General features: G+C 39.6%; 1 protein-coding gene across 1 annotated transcript in view; it reads right to left on the reverse strand.

Moving 5' to 3' along the window:
* Positions 1–3,340: 3,340 nt before the first annotated feature.
* ANKRD31 (ankyrin repeat domain 31) overlaps positions 3,341–21,471 on the reverse strand; it is a gene marked incomplete at its 5' end in the record, with an annotated part of 66,059 nt that continues 47,928 nt past the window's right edge. The window contains 5 exons of the mRNA XM_084278494.1: positions 3,341–3,559; positions 14,357–14,539; positions 17,747–17,843; positions 18,379–18,519; positions 19,742–20,792. Of these exons, the coding sequence (XP_084134620.1) occupies positions 3,408–3,559; positions 14,357–14,539; positions 17,747–17,843; positions 18,379–18,519; positions 19,742–20,792 (1,624 nt within the window). The 3' untranslated portion in view covers positions 3,341–3,407. The remainder of the gene's footprint in view (positions 3,560–14,356; positions 14,540–17,746; positions 17,844–18,378; positions 18,520–19,741; positions 20,793–21,471) is intronic.

Genomic DNA, 21,471 nt, shown 5'->3' on the forward strand with positions numbered 1-21,471 from the left:
CCGGGCTTCTCCCCTTCCCCTCGGGGCGGCGGCGGCCTGTTCTCCGCTGTTCTGGGGAAGCTCCGGCGAGCCAGAGATCAGTCTGCAGCGTCCCGAGGGCGAGCGGCGGGTGGGGCCGGCGGCGGCTGCTACATAGAGCCCGTAAGCCGCGGTCAGGCTTTAAACCTCTATTACCGGTGAAATAACCCGCTCATGCTCTGGAGCATTGCAGCTTCCCCCACGACTTCCCTGCAAGGCCCGGTGTTTTAAGAGAGGGGCTGAGCCGCTAGCCTCTGCTCGCCGAGGACCTGCGCGCTTGGTGCGCGGGTCCGACGGGGCATTCGGAAGACCCCGGCAGCGCGGAGAGCACGTCCCCGCTCCCGCGGCGCGGACCCCGCAGCCGGGGGTAGCGGTGACAGCTCGGCTGAAGGCTGTAAATGCTTAAGCAACACTGAGCGAGCCACGTGGAACCGTGAGCCGGAGGTCCCCGCGCACACACAAAAGTGGAATCATAAGAGCGCAGCTGCTGGACACTGCACCTGGGAGTTACGCCATTGTGTAACACTGGGGTGAATGGTCAGACGTTCTTCCAGAGGCAAAGCCAAAGCCAAATCCTTAGCAACGACAAACCCACCCAACAAACAACCCCCCCCACGCCACCACAAACCACCTATCTCTGCGTATAAAAAACATACAGAGCTCTTTTGATGCTGTTCCACCTTTGAAACGTTTTGCTCCCTTCCTCTATTATCTTTAAACTTCTTGTCTTGAAACGGCCAGAAACTTTAGTAATTCAAATTCCAGATAATTTTCTACCTTAAGAGTCACTTGACTGCTGGTGATCGGTGAAAGGGCCTGAATCTCATGTGTGCAGTTCTCATTCTCTTGATAATTTATATTATCCAAATTCCTAAGACAAATATTATTCTGCTATCACTTCTGCCTCCCTCTCCCCTTGTATGACCACCAGCCAAACCCCAACGTGTATTTGCGCATTACAATAAACACCTTTCCACAGCTGGCCCTCATTCCCATGTTTCTTACTCTAACTGCTCTTGCTGGCTACAGTTAGTTTTGCCTGGCAAGGTGCAGCCCTATGTGCTCATCCTCTACCTGGAGTGAATTTAGCTCCACCCATACCTTTGCCTGTATTTCTCTCCTCTTTTCCCCATGCCATCCTTGCTCGCACCTTTCCAGAACCTCTGGCCTGGGTCAGAAGATCAGCTTCTCATACTGGTCCCTACTGGCCTTAAAATCATGAATCTTGTGCTGTGTTGTCTCCCTCCCAGCTGCTTATCTTCCTCCTCAGCCTCATTCTTCTGTTTTCTGCCTCACATTCTTCCGCACTGGTATTAATCTTCCAGCTGATTTTTTTTTAACTGTAGCTCAGGAATGAATGAATGAATCGATCAATCAATGAATCAGTCAATCTGTGGAAATACAAATCTGAATTTGTGGCTTTCGTTCATTTCATTCTGCTCTTATTCCCAGCAGGCAGAATGCTGGGGTGGGGTGGTGGTGGGGGGGTGTATTCTCTGCACCTTCCGTCCTTTTTACTTGAGCCTGCACCACACAGAATAAGCGCTAATGTACAGCCTAAGAATGCAGAAGGGGTCTACAAAATAAAAGGACTGAATCATGAAAGGAGCAGGAGGGGCTGGGGGGACTAGCTCCTGCGGTTTGCCGCTGGTGAGCAGAAGCCTTACCGCTCTGCTGCAGTGAGTATCACTTACAGCTGCCTCCCTTTGACCCGTGGTAACAGCTTATATTTTTGTGCAAAAGTACATTTAACAGAAATTTAAGCAGAGAAAGCTACCTCTTAACGGGTCTTTACATTAAGAAAAGGGAAAACAGAGAAAATTCACATCTGCAAGAAGATTTGGGAAGCAGCATCCTACATTTCTAAGTCACAGCGGTTTTCATCTTTATCTCTTTGCCTGGCTTGAACCAATCAGACTTCTTATCGCTGTATCTTAGGTCTGCCTTAGGTCACATAATCACAGTGATTTAACAGACTAAAAAAAAAGTATGACTGTCAAATCGTCCTGGTTTTATGCATTAATTTTATTAGACATCTTGTAATGAAGAAAAATGTCAAACAAATGTGTAAATAATTTAGAACTCATTTTATTAGCCAAAGAAGACTTTCAATTTCCAGTCTAAGTGGAAGCGTAGCATTTGAACGAACATTTCCTTTAAACAAACGTGCCTTCAGGTTTGTTTTGTGGCTACAGCTGTGAGACTGCTCCATTTGCTTTCCGAGCGCAAAGTGACCTTTATGAAATACCTGTCACTCAGTAGCCTTTAACTTCTTTGACTTCCAGGCAGTTGGCACTTCTTTATCCTTGCAGCGCACCAGACTATGATTGCTCATGCATCCTAGGGCACAGCATTAGCTCTCTGCACATCAGACCCCTCTCTCTTCCCTAACCTACCTTCTGTTTCAGACACTAATCAAATCTCTGCAGAACACCTCTTCGGACTGCGAACAGCGAGCTGAGGTTGCTGTGTATTGACAGGAGATATTTCTCATCCCATGCACCGGAGTGAGGAGCAGCAGGTGCTATTATTTCATCCCTTCTTATAATCCAAAGAGCGAAAGAGCAAGAATGCCATTTGAATGCAGATAACGCTCACGGCAGTCAAATGTGTTATAAACACGCTGCTGAGGCAGATTCACACGTTGTAAAATTAAAACAAACAGAAACCCTCCAGAGACAGGGGTGAATATCTGAGATGTTGTTAGATGGAAAATTTCATGTTCCACAAACAGGCTAACTGCATTTCCTGCCATATGCCAGCACATTTTCTGCCTATCAGAAAACATTGGCTGGAACATGAATGGAATTTCCCTGAGCACTTCCAATGGCTAGGGTTCTTTTTTTAACCTCTCCCCACAACTGCCCCCTTCTCAAACGTTTGTATACATCCACACCATGCAAAGAAAAGCTGCTGGTGACTTCCAAAGCTGGCGATCTTGGTTACTACACAGCCGTGTGTAGCTGCTTCTGATGGTACATGCTCAGACAGAGCACTTTCAGGTCTAGGCCTAGGAAGTGACCATTGGTGTTGACACCCAACTGGTTCCGTGCATCCCTGCCAAGCACAGGCTGCCACTGAAGTCAGCAGAATTTCATACAAAATTATCAACCTGGAATACCTGCAAACCCAATGAGAACCAATGTGTAACAATCCTCATCTATCTCCCCATTTCTTAATCTTAACAGTGCCAAATTCACTATTGCCCATTACCCTCACCTGCTACAGAGTACTCCCCTGTTCATCAATCTACCCAATCTTCAGTCTGTTCCAAGTGCTGGGCAAATGATTTATCAAAATGACAGTAACAAAGCAATTAGTTCCAAAAGCTGAAATGTTTACTTTTAACTGACAATGAAGATAAAAGCATATTAGTACTCAAGAAGTCTTTAGAATCCAAAATCTTCACAGCCCTTGTAGAAACTCCAGTGCTTTTCCATTACATGGCACGGTAGAAACTCCTCTTCGCATACTGTTACTGCCTCATGCAATTGAAGGAAATGTGTCAGACTTTCCACTGAGTTGAACTGCACAGAAGAGTCTGTTGAAAATGAATGCAAGCAATTAGAGAAAGTGTATTAATGGAAAGCAATCACTGCCAGTACTATCTAGAGGGGTGTTAACAGCTCACTAGAACCAGGTAAGAGCTATTTATCCCTAGGAATCTGTAATGTGTCCTAGGAACAGGAATGCATCCTGGGAATGTAGCATAAGACCCCAGCCATCGCACTGGTGTCCCCTCATTTGTCTCTGGACTTCCTTGTGCTCAGGGTGAGAAGTCAACCATCACGTCCACTTCCAATTATGTATATAACCAGATAGGACAGGGGTTCTTCAGCACTGCTTGAATTTCACATATTATGTCTAAAAGGTGTAACTGTAGTGTACGTCCCCAAAATTAAGGCATTTCTTTCACAGGGTATGCCCCTCTTACAGTGCAGAAAGTACTACATAAAACAGAAGTGTACACCTGTATACAAGGAATTGTGGGGCTGAAGAATGAGTATTTGCAATATTTAAGTATCTGCTGGACTGAAGATGCTATTGCAATGCATAACCTTGACGCACTTGGGTCAGTGCAGGAGATGAACTTTTAGTTTTCACCCTTAAAATCAGTACCAAAGTAACTCACTAAAGATCCAGCAGTAAGAAATGCTACAAGACATTTTCTCCATAACACCACAAACTCCAAAAGGCAGTTGGAACTACGGTGTTCAGAGTTACTTGTTTTTGCTCATATTTTGACCACCCTTTCTCCCTTTGATACCCTTGCACAAAATACCAGAGCTGTTGAGCTGGCACAACCAGGCTAAGACAGAAACTGCCAGTGCAAGCAGAACTGTCACATGTAGCAGATATTATCAAGAGAGGGATGGCTCTCATAGAAGCAGGGATGGGGTCTGTTGAGTTTCAAAAAAAAACAAACCACCACCAAACAAACTAAAAACAACAACAACAATGTGTTCAGACACTATTCAAATATCTTGAGAAGCAAAACAGGATAGCAAAGTTTGAGTGACACCAGTTGGCCATTTATCTTGCACTTATTTCTGGGCTACCATTTGCAATCCCCAAGAGTTTTTCTTTCTCTGTTACCACAGTTTTCAATGTATGTCACCTACACCAATTCCAAAACGCAAAATAAAGTCACTGAAGTGACAACACCAGGAAGCCCCAATGCTAAAACAACGTATCTTGTATGTGTCAGACCTTTCAACTCCATGTCTCCCTGAAGATTTCCCTGTCATTTCCTGACTTCCAGGAGCTCACTGCCCAAAGCAGCAGCCTGCTACTAGAAGTGAGTGGTCTGTGTTCAGAAATGCAAATACAGAGCCTTGTGTGTGAGGCTGTATGTTGTTCCACACCCATGGCATCCACAACAAAACTTCTAACTTGGATGAGAACAGGATTGCATGCAGTATCTTACAACCTCAGTGCATCCTCAGCGTGCTTCTGCCATGACATGGAACAAAGAGCATGAGCTGGTATCTAAAGTATATCTAGGTATCTTGGACAACAACAAAGATGGGCAGGCTGAATACAACTTCCTCCCAAGAAGTGACACCACATCGCACCTGACACAGTCTTTACTCCCTACAAAGCAGCGGTCTGTCACACCAGAAGATGTCAACTTACACACTCACCTGGATGTGATTTTTCCAAGGGCATAAACAGGACTGCTAGGATGGGAAGTCACAAAAGAGATTTAAGGACACCTTCAGGACAAAATTACCTCAGAAGTAAGTCTGGGAGTTTTTTAAAAATAAACAGGCAGGAACTGAGCTGAAACACTGTCATTAATACTAAGTCTATAATGATGTGACAGTCATGACTTCAAGCTGTTTTGATTTGTTGAAAAAAAAGCTTTTTTGTTCTGAAATGTCAACCCCCATCTTGTACATAAGTATAGGAAATTTATCTGGCAAAGTCTGAGGTTCATTTAACATCCTGTTTTGATACAGTGGCTTTCTACAATGGAATAACTGCACAAGTAGCCAAGGGCAGAGCTACGGATGTCATCTCTCTGGATTTCTGCAAGGCCTTTGACATGGTTCCCCACAACATCCTTCTCTCTAAGTTGAAGAGATATGGATTTGATGGGTGGAGTGTTCAGTGGAAAAGGCATTGGCTGGATGGTGGCATCCAGACGGTGGTGGTCAACGGCACCAAGTCCAGATGGAAGATGGTGACAAGCGGTGTTCCTCAAGAGTCTGTTCTGGGACTGGTACTGTTTAGTAACTTTATTAATGATATTGACAGTGGGATTGAGCTCTCAATCAGCAAGTTTGCTGATGACACCAAGCTCAGCAGTGAGGTTAATGTACCAGAGGAACAGCATGCCATCCTGAGGGACCTGGACAGGCTGGAGAAATGGGCTCAGGGAGACCTCTTGAGGTTTAACAAAGTCAAGTGAAGGGTCCTGCACCTGGGCCAAGACAACTCCGTTATCCATACAGGTTAGGAGATGATGTGCTTGAAAGCAGCCCTGAGGAAAAGGACTTAGGAGTGCTTGTGGATGAGAAGCTGGACATGAGTCACTACTCTGCATCTGCAGCCCAGAAGGCCACTCATATCCTGGGCTGCATCAAAAGAAATGTGGCCAGCAGACACAGAGAGGTGATTCTGCCCCTCTGTTCTGCTCTGGTGAGACCTCACCTGGAATACTGTGTCCAGCTTTGGAGCCCTGTTGAACCTGTTGGATGCACATCCCGAGAAGGCCACAAAAATGATCAGTGGGCTGGAGCACCTCTCCTGTGAAGACAGGCTGAGAGAGTTGGGGTTGTTCAGCTTGGAGAAGAGAAGGCTCGTGGGGGGACCTTATAGCAGCCTTCCAGTGCTTGAAAGGTGCCTATAAGATAGCTGGGGAAGAACTGTTTACAAGGGCATGTAGCAATAGGATGAGGAGTAGTGGTTTTAAAGTAGAAAAGGGGACATTTAGGTTGGGTATTAGGAAAAAATTCTTCACTATGGGGGTGGTCGATCACTGGAACAGGTTGCCCAGAGAGGTAGTGGAGGCCCCATCCCTGGAGATATTCAAGGTCAGGCTTGATGGGGCTCTGAATGACCTGATCTAGTGCAGGTGTCCCTGCTTACTGTAGGGGGTTGGATTCGATGCCCTTTAAAGGTCTCTTCCAACCTAACACATCCTATGACTTTATGATTCTACAATTTGAGACAAAACCACATTCTTTTTTGACTTTGGAAATGCTACTCTCAGCACTTTCATGGCAATATACTAATTTATTTACTAAAAATTGTCTAACTCAGATTTGGAAGTGTAATAAACATATGACCACATAAATCTATTGAAACAACTTTTTCTTCAGCAATTGACAGGGTTTTTTTTCCTTGATTCCTTTGGTTCAAATAATTGTTTTACCTACTAGATTAATATTCTATTGATTAAACATCAACCTTCTACTAGAAATACGACTTTACCTGCGTGAATAATTAAAGTGTCCACTCTACCTAATCTCCACCTATCAGTAATTTTAGGTAACAGCCAACAGCTATCAAAAGCACACTAATTTACACAATCCAAAGCTGTCCTCCACAATTCTGACATCAGTGTTGGATAGCAAAATCTCTATATCCGTAGACAATCTTTTTTTCTCCACAGTTGGGACGGATCAGTATTTGAAAATTTAGTCCTTGTGCTCCCTCCTCCACATTTCAACACAGCTCACGAATGTCCTTCCCATTTTTCTTGTTCAATGTTTTTTCCCTTTTCTCTCTCCTTTTGCTTACTATTATTTTTAATATTTTAATATCCACTTTAACGTTTCCTTTCTTCCCTTTGTTGTCCGTTAACTCTCATCCCCTCACAAAATACTAGCAGTTTACAGGCTATAAGGAGCAGAGGAAGGCTTATATACAGCTATCCAAAACTCATCTTAGTGCCTCAGGTACAGAAGAAAGCTTAGCAGGAGTAAGAAACACAAAGGCAGAGTCTTTCTCTGACATCCCACCCTTGATACCCTGACAGGTGGTCTCAGTTTTCTACTGTCTTCATGAGCTACAAGATACAGTATCATTCAGTAACAATATCAGAATGGGTTTTTTTCCCCATAAATCTGGGGAAGACTCTTGCTACTTTTTCCACCCTGCTTGCCAATAGATTTTTTTGTGTCTGTCAGTATCTACTTTACCCTCATAGTTCTGAAACCGTTCTAACTGTGTTTCAACTTGTACTTCCATATTGTTACAGCTGTAATTACAAGCCCTTTTCTCTGTGGCTCTTAGGACCCTGAAATTCTATGTAAGGAGAATTCCCTTTAGTGATGCAACTATATAAATGTCAGATGAGAACCTCCAGCCGTAGAGATGTTGGTCACCAAAGACTGGCACTTCTCTGTAAAGTCGCTATTCTCTGATCCTTAAAATAGCACCTCAGACGTCAGGTTTTAAAAATGGGTATTCCACCCACATCGTCCTTATTCTTCCCATGCAAGAAAGTGCTAGAACTATCCAGAGATATGGTCAAGCATTTTATAACTGTTTCACTCGTGTGAATTATTTGTAAAAGGAATTTAAGCACTCTTGCACTTTAGGCTATGTATTTGAATCAATTTACAGCTATCACTAAATCCAGTTTCAATACCTCAGTAAAACAGGTAAAGACTATTACCACATCTGAGGGAAAGGCAAACTGTGGCAAAGTCACAGGAGATGTTATTCTTCTGACTCAAATGGATCTGGTTCAGTGCAGCAAGTCTGACAAGGGCTGCAGGTGCATAGCAAAGAGAAGATCTAAGAACAACACACTTGAAGGTGACAGCATTTGATCTAAAGTGCCACAAGGGAGAATTTGGAACAAAATCTGTCTTGAGAGCTTTGAAGTTTCTCAGGCCTGATCCACACTCCTCTCGAGAATGTAAGAAACAGAGAAGACCAACAACAATCCTGGAGTCCCTGTAAACAGTGGTCTGTTCAGAACAAGCAAAGCCTTGGAAATGACAGCCCGTGCCTCAGGCAGACAACGATTTTGGATCCTCTGGCAATTTAGAAAGTGGCCAATGAACTGAGGCACACGAATTCTCTGCATGTTAGTGATAATTTTGAAAATAACCTTTCTTTAAGCTGGTCAAGACCCAGTATCTTGGAAAAAAAGACCTGGTATCTGATAAAATACAGTGCTTTCCTGGTAATGTATTTTAATTTTTTTCACCACCCAAAATGTATTTGCTTTTCTCTCCACAGTTCTAAATTCACTTCATGTGATATAGGTCTCAATTCTTGCTTCCTCCTGTGAATGCTGGAGTCCCAAGGCCCCTGCCTTAACAAATCAATCCATAAAGAACGACATTTTTCTAACCATCAGACTTACTGTTCCGGTCAGACACTTGAAGTTAAGGAGATCATCCCCTAAAAGATACAGGCCAGCAGGGATTTTGGCTAATTGCACTGTGATCCTGTGACTATACTCATTCCATTTTTGAAAGCACTTTTTACTGAAGAATTAATTTATTATGTGATCCTAAATTATGCACGTTGCATTTTTTGCAATGGTAGTTACAGCCCTTTGGAAAAAAATCGAAGGTTATTTATAACATCCTATGAAATAAATAAATCATTTCAGTTTGGAAGCTACCTAATGGACTTATAATGACCAAATACTTCTTACCACAGCTCTAACAGTTCCAGATGAACTTAGAGCACCTTCTGATAGTCCCTTAGCCTACAGCTCTTTCTGCCACATACCAGATGTGACTTACCACAGATGATCTGCAGGTTCAGTTCACCATTTGCCTACAACTAGAATTTGTATAGCAATAATGTGGAACTTAATTTATACTTTCACAGTTCATTATTCTAGTCTGTTGCTTCTAGATAAAATGCTAAATTTCAGAAAGTAACATTTCTTCCTCCACTCAATAAAGAACGGTATTCCTCAGAAATTCATTCTGTCTTTTTGTCCTCCAGTGAGACTGGCAAAAGAAATGTCATAAAGCAGAAAAAAGGATTAGGTACTGAAAATCATTCCTCCTTGTAAAGTATTTCGTAACAGTGGCCTTTCTTGTTACACATTCTATCTGCATAGAAAAAAGACTTGCAGGTGTGATTAAAGATCAAAGATTCATTGCCTTCTATTCTAAAGCATCGGTTTCAAGCTTTATGCTGAAATCTCTTTAATTATTTTATGTTTCATGTGGCATAAAGTATTGTTCCCACCACACAGACCTGTAGAAATGATGCTTTTTTTGAGAGATCCAGTTGATAGTAAGTATTTCTGTCTGAAAAATGTACAATATTAAGAATGCTTTATAGCTTTCTTGCAGGTGTTGCCTAGATAAGTGATATAAATACAATATATTACTCCCCATTAAAACTTTTGCCTACATCATAATCTTATATAGTCTTTTATCTCGTCTCCTAGATACAATGGGTACAGACCTGTTAGCCAGCAACAAATACTGTATATGATATGATACATTTGGAATCACTATTCTTCAGGGTCCTTGGATTGTTTTATTAGGATATTGTTAAATTTTTCATTTAGCAATGAGGAGAACTCAAAACCTCCAATCCATTACAGAAATCCATCAATGCTACAATAACTTTTCAGGGAATCAAGAGAACAGTTTAAATCTCAGGGGCTCTTATCTTCCTTGGTATAGCTGCAGAATGTGTTTTTCCTCAAAAGGTGAGAAAGGTATGGTTGACATATATACAAAAAACAACCAGAAAACATATATACAGCCTCTCACAGAAGATTTTATATTCAAGATTGAATTTTTAAGAAAATAAAGTACAATAAAATCAGTATTTAAAAAATAAAATGTAAGGGCTGATTCAATTTTTCTCACACAAATATTTTTACGTAGTTGTCCAGATGGCCTCTCAGTTTCTTGATTAAGTCAACCAATCTATGTAGATATAAAATTACCAAGTTCAAGTTCAATAACAGCAAAAGCATACACAAGTACTTTTAATAAAAGGCACTAAGATTGCTTTAAAAATATTCATGTCAGACTTTTTGTCTGTATGACTAGCATGTTCTCACTATGCATTTCTTTCTTTTTGAACTTACTATTTTTTCGTTATTATTGTGTACTTGATTATATAATTATGTGCTTGTATTTTCACTTGTAAGGAAAATGCATGGTTCCCTAAAATTATTTCTAACGATTTTCAAAAATTTGAATGTCATGTGCCAAGATAGTTGATAAGAAACAGTTCCAGTGCTGACCTTGAGTAATTAAAACCAGAACACTTTAAAATTCTTGCAGTTTATAGCACACTGAGATGCAAATGGAAAGAAACCGAAGACAAAGTATAAATCAAGTTTCAGCTCAGGTCAGAACAGCTATTTGGTAGAAAAACCAATAGCTCATGTTTTCCATGTACTGGCAAAATCTACAGGAGCTGTGACTCATTCAGTGGGTTTTATGTACAGCCTCAGAAAAACTTCTGGAGACTTCTCCTAGGCTACTATCATGTGGCCATTTAAGGACTGAATTGTTTTGTTTAGGAGCTTCCTCCCAACTTTGTCAAAAGTCACTCCTGAAATAAAGTAACATAGAAGTGTGATATAATCTGAACACTCACCCAGGTGAGAACATCAGGTAGTGTCCTAAATGCTTTCATTTGACATTACCCGAATGCAGTGTCAAAAATCTCTGTCTTCTCTGTTTGAAGCGAAGCAGTTGCTGAAGCTACTGCCCCTTGAAGCTTGCTTTTTGTCACACTGACTTTCATTTATCACTTTCAGAAGTAAGATAAGAAAAGATAGATGTATTCTAAGAAGATTATCTACAAGCGTTGTTTGTTCATCTTCTTTCGGTCTCCATGCAAACACCAAAGTGGATGAAAATGTTACAGTGCAGCTGATGAATCAGGAAGATAGTTTAGTTGTAAGAAAAATTTCTTTTACAAGTTGTTTCACAAAGTAAGTTGGCCAGAAAGCCAGTATTTAAAAGCCCTTGAATAGGAGACAGTTTACTTACTTTAAGTAGGCTTCTTAAGGAAACAAGGTTTCTGTATGTAACAAAAAGAGGGGATGGTTAGGAATTCTACCTAGCAAGATTCCAACTGGGTAACACTGGGGAAAAAATCCACCCACCATGCACATGGTTAAGCACACAAGTATGCTGTACAGAGATGTTGTGGAAAGTCAATCCTTGTAGATAATTCATAATTTTCCTGGACAAAGCACTAAGCAACCTTATCTAACTTGGAAGCTAGACCTACTTTGAACTGAGGGCTGGACTAAGGACCTCCAGAGGTTTCACCTAACCTACATTAGTCTACAGTTTTGTGTAATCACAATGTCACCTAGTTACTTTTGAAGTGATTTGCCAGTTTCAGAAAGACCTTACTGACAGATAAGAAATACAACCACTAAAATTAGAACTGGTTTCCAGGCACATAGTGCTTGAGAGCTCCAGCTGCACCTTTTTTTTTTTTTTTTAAAAACACTTCCAAGTACTTCAGAATCAAACTCCTTTAAGTCATGCCATTTTGTTAAAAAAATGAGTAAAATTAACCTTGGGGTTCTCAGTTTATATCTTGACTTTACTATAACTAAGCAACATTCACAATCTTTCCCAGCTTTCCTCCAAAAACATGAAGAATAGTAGAGCTTTTTAGTGAAAGTAGTTTCTGACATCATTGCCTAGGCCTAAGTAGAACCTGGGGCTCTGAACTGGAGAATATATTGCAAGCTTTCACGAATGAGTAACATGGCTTTGCACTCTAATTACTTGGAGCGTATTGCAGCAAAAATATACTACATGGGATAGATTTGTTGTCTGGACTAATACCAAAATAATATCTTTAACCAGTTCAAAGATGCATGTGAGATCCCTCTTCTGATGAGTTTACAATTTAAAGTCTAATGGAAGATTCTTGCAAACATGCACACAAAATCTTTACTAGTAAGCCCAATTTTACACCTATCTAGGAGGTATTGAAATAATTAATAGCTTGGTTTCCTTCTACTGGAGCAATTCATTTGGGTTTAAATATTCTCCTGGCAACTCAGCAGTTTCTGCATCACAACTTTACATATGACAAGAAGGTATGACTGACTAGCAAGAAACTGAAATTAATTACTCTTCTATAATTTTCCCAGTCTAGTGAAACCCAGAAAGTAAACTAGTTAAAAGCCAATTTATATAACTGAGCTTTACATTCAGATTTACTGTGAAGTAAAGCAGCAATGGCATTGTGTACCTGACTGGTTCTTTGGAAATAAATGTATAGGGAAAAAAAAAAAAGCAGCCAATCCATCTACGGGCTATGTGGCTTCTCATGGCATTTAAAAGACTGAACAAAATATTCACTCTGGGACATTTCTTTATAAAGGAATTACCTTCTTATGTTCTGATTTTCTTAGTTTGCTTTTAAAAAATATTGTTGGTCAGACTATGAAATCTCAAAAACTTCTCAGAACAGGAAAAAAGGTTTGGGTTCTCTAAGCTAGAGATGTGGAAACTGTGCTGCTGGTTAAATCTTTTAAGGGTTATACTGCATGTCAAGCAGTTTCTTCCTTCAATTAACAGAGTAATTGTAGTAGATATTAAAAAAATTAACATATGGAACATTTAAAGCTTATTACTTTTTATTATATTATGAATTTTTAATAATCCCCACTATCTTTTAGCAGTTATCTTTGCTAAAAAAATGGCCCTACACTCTTGCTCTAGTAATTTCCTCACAGGTTTGAGCACTCAGGTAATAGGGTGCTAAGGATCATACATGCTACAGAACCATTATCTTGTTAAACAAAGTATAACTAGTAACTGTATTTCAGAAAACACAGATGTGGCTGCTCATGTGGTCAGCAGAGAAACATAACTTTCATGCGCCATAACCTGTGTCACTTTTCAATTCATATGAAGAGGCAGTTCAACCTGGGCTTTTTGATAAATAAATGTGAATACAAGATACAGCATGATCTATTTTTCAGACCGTAAGAGCCTAAGACCACCTCCCTCCAAACAGTCTGCCCTGGCATTTAAGATACTAAGTTTATTTGCTTTTGTATTAAAATAAAAAAAGGTAAAATAGTGGGATAACAGAGCATCTTCTGCAAACCATTCTCAGCTCCAGGGTTTATTTATTCCTTTGCATTGCAGCCACAGTAGCTGCAGACTTGGGAAAGCATAAAGAATTGCTTCATAGTGTGGATACGCTTTCAGTTTACAAAGGCTGACACTGATTTGGCACTGCACCTCTAGTTTGCCTTTTACTGTCTCCCACAGCAGACCCGGCTTAGCATTGTTGCCCACTTCGGTGTGAAGTGTTACCTGAGGTTAGGCACTCTGGGGGTTTGAGCTGACCACCCTTACTTTGTGTGCTCTGGTCAATCAGGGTCATTGCTCTGCAGTATAAATCAGAGGTGGTAGAGGCAAAAATACTAGGTCAAGGTGCTGTAAGCACTGCTCAAGTTGTATGAATAATATGGATAGGGTTTAATGTGCAATCAGAATACAAATGTTATGCTGAAAACACAAAGTTACAAGCTCATTTAACTCCACAAAGACCAGAGCATCTTCAGGAATATTTCCATTTTTCCCTTTAAATTAGATTATGGAAGGTTATTCAGCAATGCTTTTGTATATTTTGTCAGAAAATATTTGTCTATGCTGTTACTTTGTAGTACATCAAAACAGCAAAACATTTATTTCTGTTTGGGAAACAGGAGAGTGACACACACTGAGCTCTGAAAAACTTATTGGGACAATCCAACCTATCAGCAGAGCAGTCGTTTTTCCCCAGCACTCTTTCCTTTCCCCACACAAATCAATTCAATGCCAGCTAGCTTCTTTTTCTGTTTGTATCTCTTGCACCCACCATTAGATTTTTTTAAGGAAGTGAAAAAAAAATATCTTACTCTTAAATTTCCTGGTAACAGCTGCTTCTCCTTCTGCACATAGCGAAGTTTTCACAGCTTCTGTCTGTGGCAAGGATGGGGTTTTTGGATGTACACTGCTCAGGTCAAAGTTCCCCAGAGGCTGCATAATGGAGACAGTGCCAGGACTGTGATGGTGTTGGTTCAGGTTACTGGGGGCCCTCGCTGAGAGCATAAAAAGATCAAAACAAGTTCATTCTAAATCCAAACACTATTGTTTCATGCAGGTGGATTAATGGTTTAATGCATTGATCACTTAACATTTCTTAATTTTCTTAAGGGTGAATACTGCAATTTTCACTTAGAAAATTCACACCAGCCTTAAACCAGCAGACAGACTTTCTTCTGTTCCTTTACTAAGCCAGCTGTGGCTGCTGTAAGATGATTCAAGCATTCTCTTTTTTAGAATATATGTCTTCCTTGCCAAAATTACATTAGATGTCATGCAAATTTAACTTGAAAAGTAGCCTACTAAATATATGTGTGTTTCACGGCTTGTCTGGAGAACAACAAAATCATATGGTATCATGTATGATCACAGCTAAACTATTCTCATTTGCTTTCATGTAACCTTGTTGAGCTCAGTTGCTCATTTTATGCTAGCTACCTGAAGTAACACTAATATATACGTCTGACACAGCTCCCATGGTTCAGCCATTAAGAAATCATCTGGATTCCTTTGAAAACACCTATTCCATGCATCTTTTGGGTCTTCTTTCATGAACTAAAAGTGATCAAGAATTGTTCTAGTCTTTACAGGTGGCTAGTGGCTATTAAAAATAGTAAGGGATTGCCAGAGTACAAGAATTGCACCGGTCATGCTGTTTTCCAATGACCATCTTCCTGAAATAAAAATCTGCCAAATGAATGAACAAACCCTGCTTACTGGTAACAACTGGATTTGCTATTATTTTAAACCACTTTGCTGGAATTTCAATGTGAAATATCTAACACCAGCATCTGCTCTGCAACTGACATCTGCTCTTCAGCTGACATCTGCTTCTGAATCCTTGTTATTCTTGGTCATTTTTAGCAAACATTATGTCATCATTACATGTATCAGAAAGCACAGAGGAATAAATTCCCAGCTATATAATCATTGTTTCTTCCGCTTGCCTGTACACAGATAGTCTGAAAGCACTGTTTATTTTCTAAATGTTTAATTCTCACTCAAGCTTGAATATGGTAATTTCTGCGTTTCATTAGCACAATCCTAGAAGAAACTGAAGGCTTAAAGATTCAAAGAAGGGGAATAAAGGGAAATTTAATTAGGATTTTGATAGATAATTAAAAAATTGCAATCTTTATTGCTCCTGTAAATATGTGCATTTGTCTGGAACTGCTTTACTTCATGGACTCTTCACCTTTTTTTGCATTAACATTCCTCAGACACCTAAAAATCTGCTGCTATTCAAACCTTGAAGCACCTTCATCTCAAACTAGGTGAAAAACTGAGACATTTCTTATACTGGCTGCCACAGAACAGCAATTCCTAACACCTTTACCTGTCTTGCCTAGCAACCTTAAGTTGGTTGAGGTTCTTAGGACATGCTTCCTAAACTGGGCTCTATACAAAGTTCAGCGTTAGCGGCTTCTTTCTGTTAAAAGATGGCTAGATACAGCTGTTTTCTTAACATTATCTATAGTTTTCTTTCCACTTCTGGATCCTCTTCATACAGTAGCTCAATGAATACTGACGTAAGATATGACAAGCTGGAAGGAGTGGGGGGGAGGGGTATTAAAAATAATATAATTCTCAAAAAACAGACAAATTATCAGGCACAATCTTCTTTTTAATGATGCTCTGGGATGCATAGAAAAAATTTGATTCTTTAAAGTAGGATAAACTTTTACTGTAAAATACACATAGGCTGTAAGTTTATTAGAAAGATAAAAGAGTGTAAGTTTATTAGAAAGATAAAAGAGTGCCTGTCCCCAAGCAGGTGGCACTGAATAGCTCACATCTACACCAGCAAATTTTTGTGTGCTTTCAAGCAGGCTGGCTGGAGGCAAAGTGCCTGTTAGGAATAGCTGTTGTAACAACCTGCTCCTGAACTGGGCCTGGAAAACATTTGGGAACTGCTCAATGCCTCCAACTGTTGCCACAATACAACAGCACAAGTCAATCCTCTTCTGGAATGATTTGATTTCTTACTATATCTCTGGCCATACGGTATCTGAAACAGAACTAAAACTGAGATAACTTTGGCTCCCCCCCTCCCTCAGTTCCTCTCCTGAGGCTAAGGTTAGACACTACCATGATCTTAAATTACATGTGACAAAAACCTTTAAATACTGTTTCCCAGTTTACCCTAGGCTATTAGTGAAAAAGTGTGGGGGAAACCCACTTACTGACCTTCAGGTTGATTTTTGTTTGTCAAGAGTATTATTTGAATAAATGGATTTTAGAAGTTACAATGTTTATTAAATTTTTTCCATGAGACGAATAATGTACAAGGACCAGTGAAATGTCCAAAAGCCTTTTAAAAAGTTAGGAGGCTAAATCCATTTTTAAGTCACTTACACCTGTTCTAAACTTAAGTTACTGAAGCAGTGCAAGGTAAACTCATCATCTGGGCGTTCTAAGCCCGAAGCAAATACCAGTAGAACATGGTAGTCTGAGTATCAAATCAGGCATTTTAAATTATTATTTTAAAAGTACTTTTAGTAGGCTAAGAACAGACCAACCCTAGCACCACAGTTGACATGAGCTGCAGTGTTTCACGAAATAAACAGTACCAATCACAAAAGCCCAAAAGCTTTTTGGATTCCAAGCATAACTGGCTGTCAAAGGTACTCGGGTTTCCCTGGGAACACTTTACTCATCAAACTGAGGCTGAAGTTCTAAAGTCTGCCGGGCAGTTCTGAAAACATTGTTCACTGTCATTTTGTCATATAAATGCACTCTGTTTTTTATGATGGTTTATTTTTAGAGAAGAAAATATCCCCCCCAGTTATTACCGTTCCTTGGGCATATTGGGACTTCCACCAACACAGATTATTTAACACAATTTTTAAAACGAACATGCAATTAAAACTTATACTAGCGCATCTGAGTTTTCAACAGAATAAAAAAGTATTAAAAACTTCACTATATATATATTAGCATAAAATGTTACATAATTTTTTTCACATAGCAACCAAGTCATCAGTAATTATTTTCTTTACACAACCAATTTATAGAAGAAATGTACTTCTGTTCTTTAGAGATCATGAACAAGTTCTGACACAATTTATTTTTCAAGTCCAAGATCTGTGATTAGCTGAAGAAAACCCAGAAAGCAATAAGAGAATTTTGGAAATTAAGCTTTTTAGAAATAACTTTCTGCTGCTTTCAGTCACGGTGAAGATTAGATTTTAAATGGTACATACCCAAAGGCTCTGTTTCTTGTGATAGCAATTCTTGGTCACTAGAAACGGCCTGTTCTTCAACAACAAATTTTGACAACTGTGTTCCAAGATAGGTAACCTGTACAAGCAAATCTAAATAGCTAACTGGTCATTTTAATTAGTGGCTTTTCCTGGCAAACGTTTTCTTATAAAACTGAGTTTATATATTTAATGGTCTTATCTGCCTGCAAATCAAGCAAAAATTCTGCTAATTTTAATTCTAAACTAATACATAATACAACCCATCTACAAAGCCATCTAAACTGCAAGTATTTTTGCAACATTTCTCCTTGACAACCTGAAATTTCAGTAAACTTGCTCCTTTTTATTCCAACTACCTTTTAGCCTGTTCATCTTTAAAACTACTCTTTCAAAGCACTGATAGCTTACAGAGTGGGCTTTCTATATTCTCTCAAAACTCATGACTAGTTCATCACTTTACAGATACACTTAATGTAGCACCTTCTTTGCTGCTTATTCATTAAGAGTAAGACTTTTTAAAATCTAGGCTTGTACTATCTTTTTTTACGTTAAGAACAGTGAGGACATCCAGATAAGTGAAATTTGTTATTGTCGTGTATTATTGCTATCTTTATGAGCAAAATCAGGTTTACCTTATTCCACACATATTTCCATGTCACAGAAATATCATTTCCTAGTAGGTCTTTAACCCAGTGAACTGGACTCTGAAGTAATTGTCTCTTACTAGTTCTGATCATGCCATTGTGTAGGAGTGTGGCTTTATGACTAAATTCCTAAAAAAGAAAAATTAAGATGTTTTCAACCCATAAATTAACAAGACTGAATTAGTATCCTTAAAACATTAATAAAGATGCTATAGAAGAATATAGTTGGGGGGTGTGTCAGCTGTTTTTGTCTTAAAAAAAAAAGTTAATTTAATGCCAGTAACATAAATGGTGGTATGTAAAATGAAAGGATTTAGTTCACCAGAATAGGACGGTTTGGCTGCACAAACACCACTGTCAGAAGCCAAACTGCCCTAAGTGTGTTTATTCAGAACTGTATTTACATCTTCGCTCCTCTCAGACATAAGAAGGCTGTGAACTTTTCATCCTTCCACTTAGCTGTTCTGAGGTTTAGAGGACTATTACACACCCTTTGAAGAGAAAAAGCATATGCATATACCTATGGCAGAGAGAGAGACTTGCAACTTACATGGCATGATGTTACAAAACACAAGACCACACAAAACAGCCACTCCCATCAGAAAAGCATTCCTGAGCAGATTCATAGCTACGGAAGAAAGGAGTCTCTTCCACATTAACTACACCTGGTGAGTTGGCTAAAAAGGCCCATTCAGGTTTCAATCAGTATGCTCCCCTGGAAATTAACTAGCCTGCAGCTGGGAATTCATTCAATAGCTTCAACATTTGCTAGATATCAAGCCAGTCCCTTGGCAGCTGCCTTGCTCATCTCACATGCTTTTTTTAAAAAAGTGTTTTGGTTTTTTTTTTCTAAACATAGTTCATACCAGACTGTAAACTATAGAACCAGCTGGCATGTAAGCAAGTAATTTTGCATATATACTTGTCTATCACAGCACTGTGAAATCCTTCATGTCACATTTCTTTGAGAGACTTGGTAGTTGCTTTCAAGAATCCTATTAAGTCATAAAAACTTTAATGTTCTCATGTTCCTTCCAATAGAAAATCTGGTACTACACAATGTCGACCAACCGACCGCACTGTGGGTCTAGGAACAGGAAATGTTATCAAACTGGCAAAGTTAAAATAGATTTTACATACGCGATATTCTACGTGTTAAAATTATGGGTTGACACAAAACATCATCCATATAATTTTTCTTTAAAACTCATAAAAGAGTGTCTGTAACCAATGAATAAAAATTTTCAATACTGAGTCCTGAAGATGCAGGTTAAACCACAAGAACTGACATTTCCCCATGTTTGGGTTTTTTTTTCATTATAACTCAATACTATTGTATCTCAACAATTACCTGCAGTTTGAATTCTAAAACATCTTCTCCTGGTTTAATCCTTCCCAACTCAAGTAGATCTATCAGCTGAAGCTTCTTCCTATTCCTTCTTCCAAACCTTACTTTTTTTGGTTCAAAATCCTGATCACTATAGCTCTGGGAAGATTTCTCCCAGAGGTTTACTGAATAATTGGTATTTGAGGTATGATTTGTAAGCACTGAGCTGGCAATAAATGAGTTCCCATTACTCTGAAAGATCATTTGCTGCTGAGTATTAGGGAAGTTATTTGTAGATGTTGACAAAGTTACTTGCTGCTGCTGGAAAGCTGATTTCTTATGCAAGTATCTGTGTAGATCCTCCTCTGTAAGAACCTGCTGGCAGCTGCTGCCTTGCTGACAGACATCGTTACTGGCACCAGTGCTTCGGGGTTCTACAATATTTAAAGCGTTGGTCACTGAAGTGGGATTTAAAGAGTTGTTTCCTTGTTCTGCAATTGCTACACAATCGATGCTTTTCTGCAGTGAGCACCTGGTTTTAGTGGTGGAAACAGAAGGTTCTGAAGGCCACGTCACCATTTCCACTGCATTTGTTGGCTCTGATGTGCTGTTGAAGGGATATTGTCTTACGCAGTTTTTGGATGCTAAAGCATGATCAGAAGCCTCTTTGCTTCTAATTGCTTCTTTATTTGCTCCTGTCTCATTGAAGCAGATGTGTGGATGTTGGCTGCATTCCTGAGCTGAAAATCTATTTTCTAAAGAGAGATGTGCTTCTACTCTGCTTCCATTAGGCATGTTGGCACCAAGGCCCTTACTAAATGTAACTACATCAGGACACATGATTTCATCAGCAGTTAAACTTTGTCTTTTATCATTTCCATGGGAAATAATGAAGTTTGAGATTTGCCTCTCTGAACATGGTGCACTGAACATTTGTTTTGTTTTCCTGTAATTTTGTATTTTCTGGACTAATTCTTCCTGGTTTCTGGTGACAGTCAACAGATTCTTTTGCCTAGAAGCAAGGCTGGCTAATTCTTTCCTCAGTGCTCCTTTTTTAAAAGACTCCATGGAAGCCCTACAGAAAATAAAAATAGTAGTAATAGGCATGCTGGAGTTACAGGAAACACAAAATAAAAACAGTTTAATAGATGTAACCCACCAGTAACAGGAATGTTTGAAAAGACTCTGCCAATGTCTAAAATTTAACAGTATTTTTATCATGTATGAAGTTCATAGTTCAAATACCAGGCTTATGCACACCAACCCACAGAATCCCATAAAGAATAGGATGCAATGCATCCTATTCAGTAATAGCCTTGTCCTCTGATACCACCCTTAATCCGTGGAACCAAGACTGTGTCTGTACTACCACTTGCTGCTCTTCTATCACCACACATCACAATGCTGCATTGAACTCAGGCCTTTGAGGCTGTAATTTGGAGCTTTTTAAAATGAACTCTTGAGCTCAGGATGAGCTACTGAAGGATGGAATTAGCAGAATTTTTTTGCAGTGTACACACAAAAAAAAATAATTGTGAAGCCACTACTGTACTAACACACATGGAAAAGAAAAGAGGACAGAGCAGTTTAGTATATTGTGTGTTAGTTTGGGACTGTCTCTCTCTTCACCAGACTCTGCTCCCTAGCTGAGCTGGTCTTCCTGTGAGACTCTACCTCCTTCCTGCTAGAATGGAATTCCTTATTTTCCCCACTTCCTTCTGCACAAGAGACACCAGCCCAACATAATACTCTTT

Source organism: Gallinula chloropus, assembly GCF_964237585.1.
Source record: "Gallinula chloropus genome assembly, chromosome: Z".
Lineage (NCBI taxonomy): Eukaryota > Metazoa > Chordata > Aves > Gruiformes > Rallidae > Gallinula > Gallinula chloropus.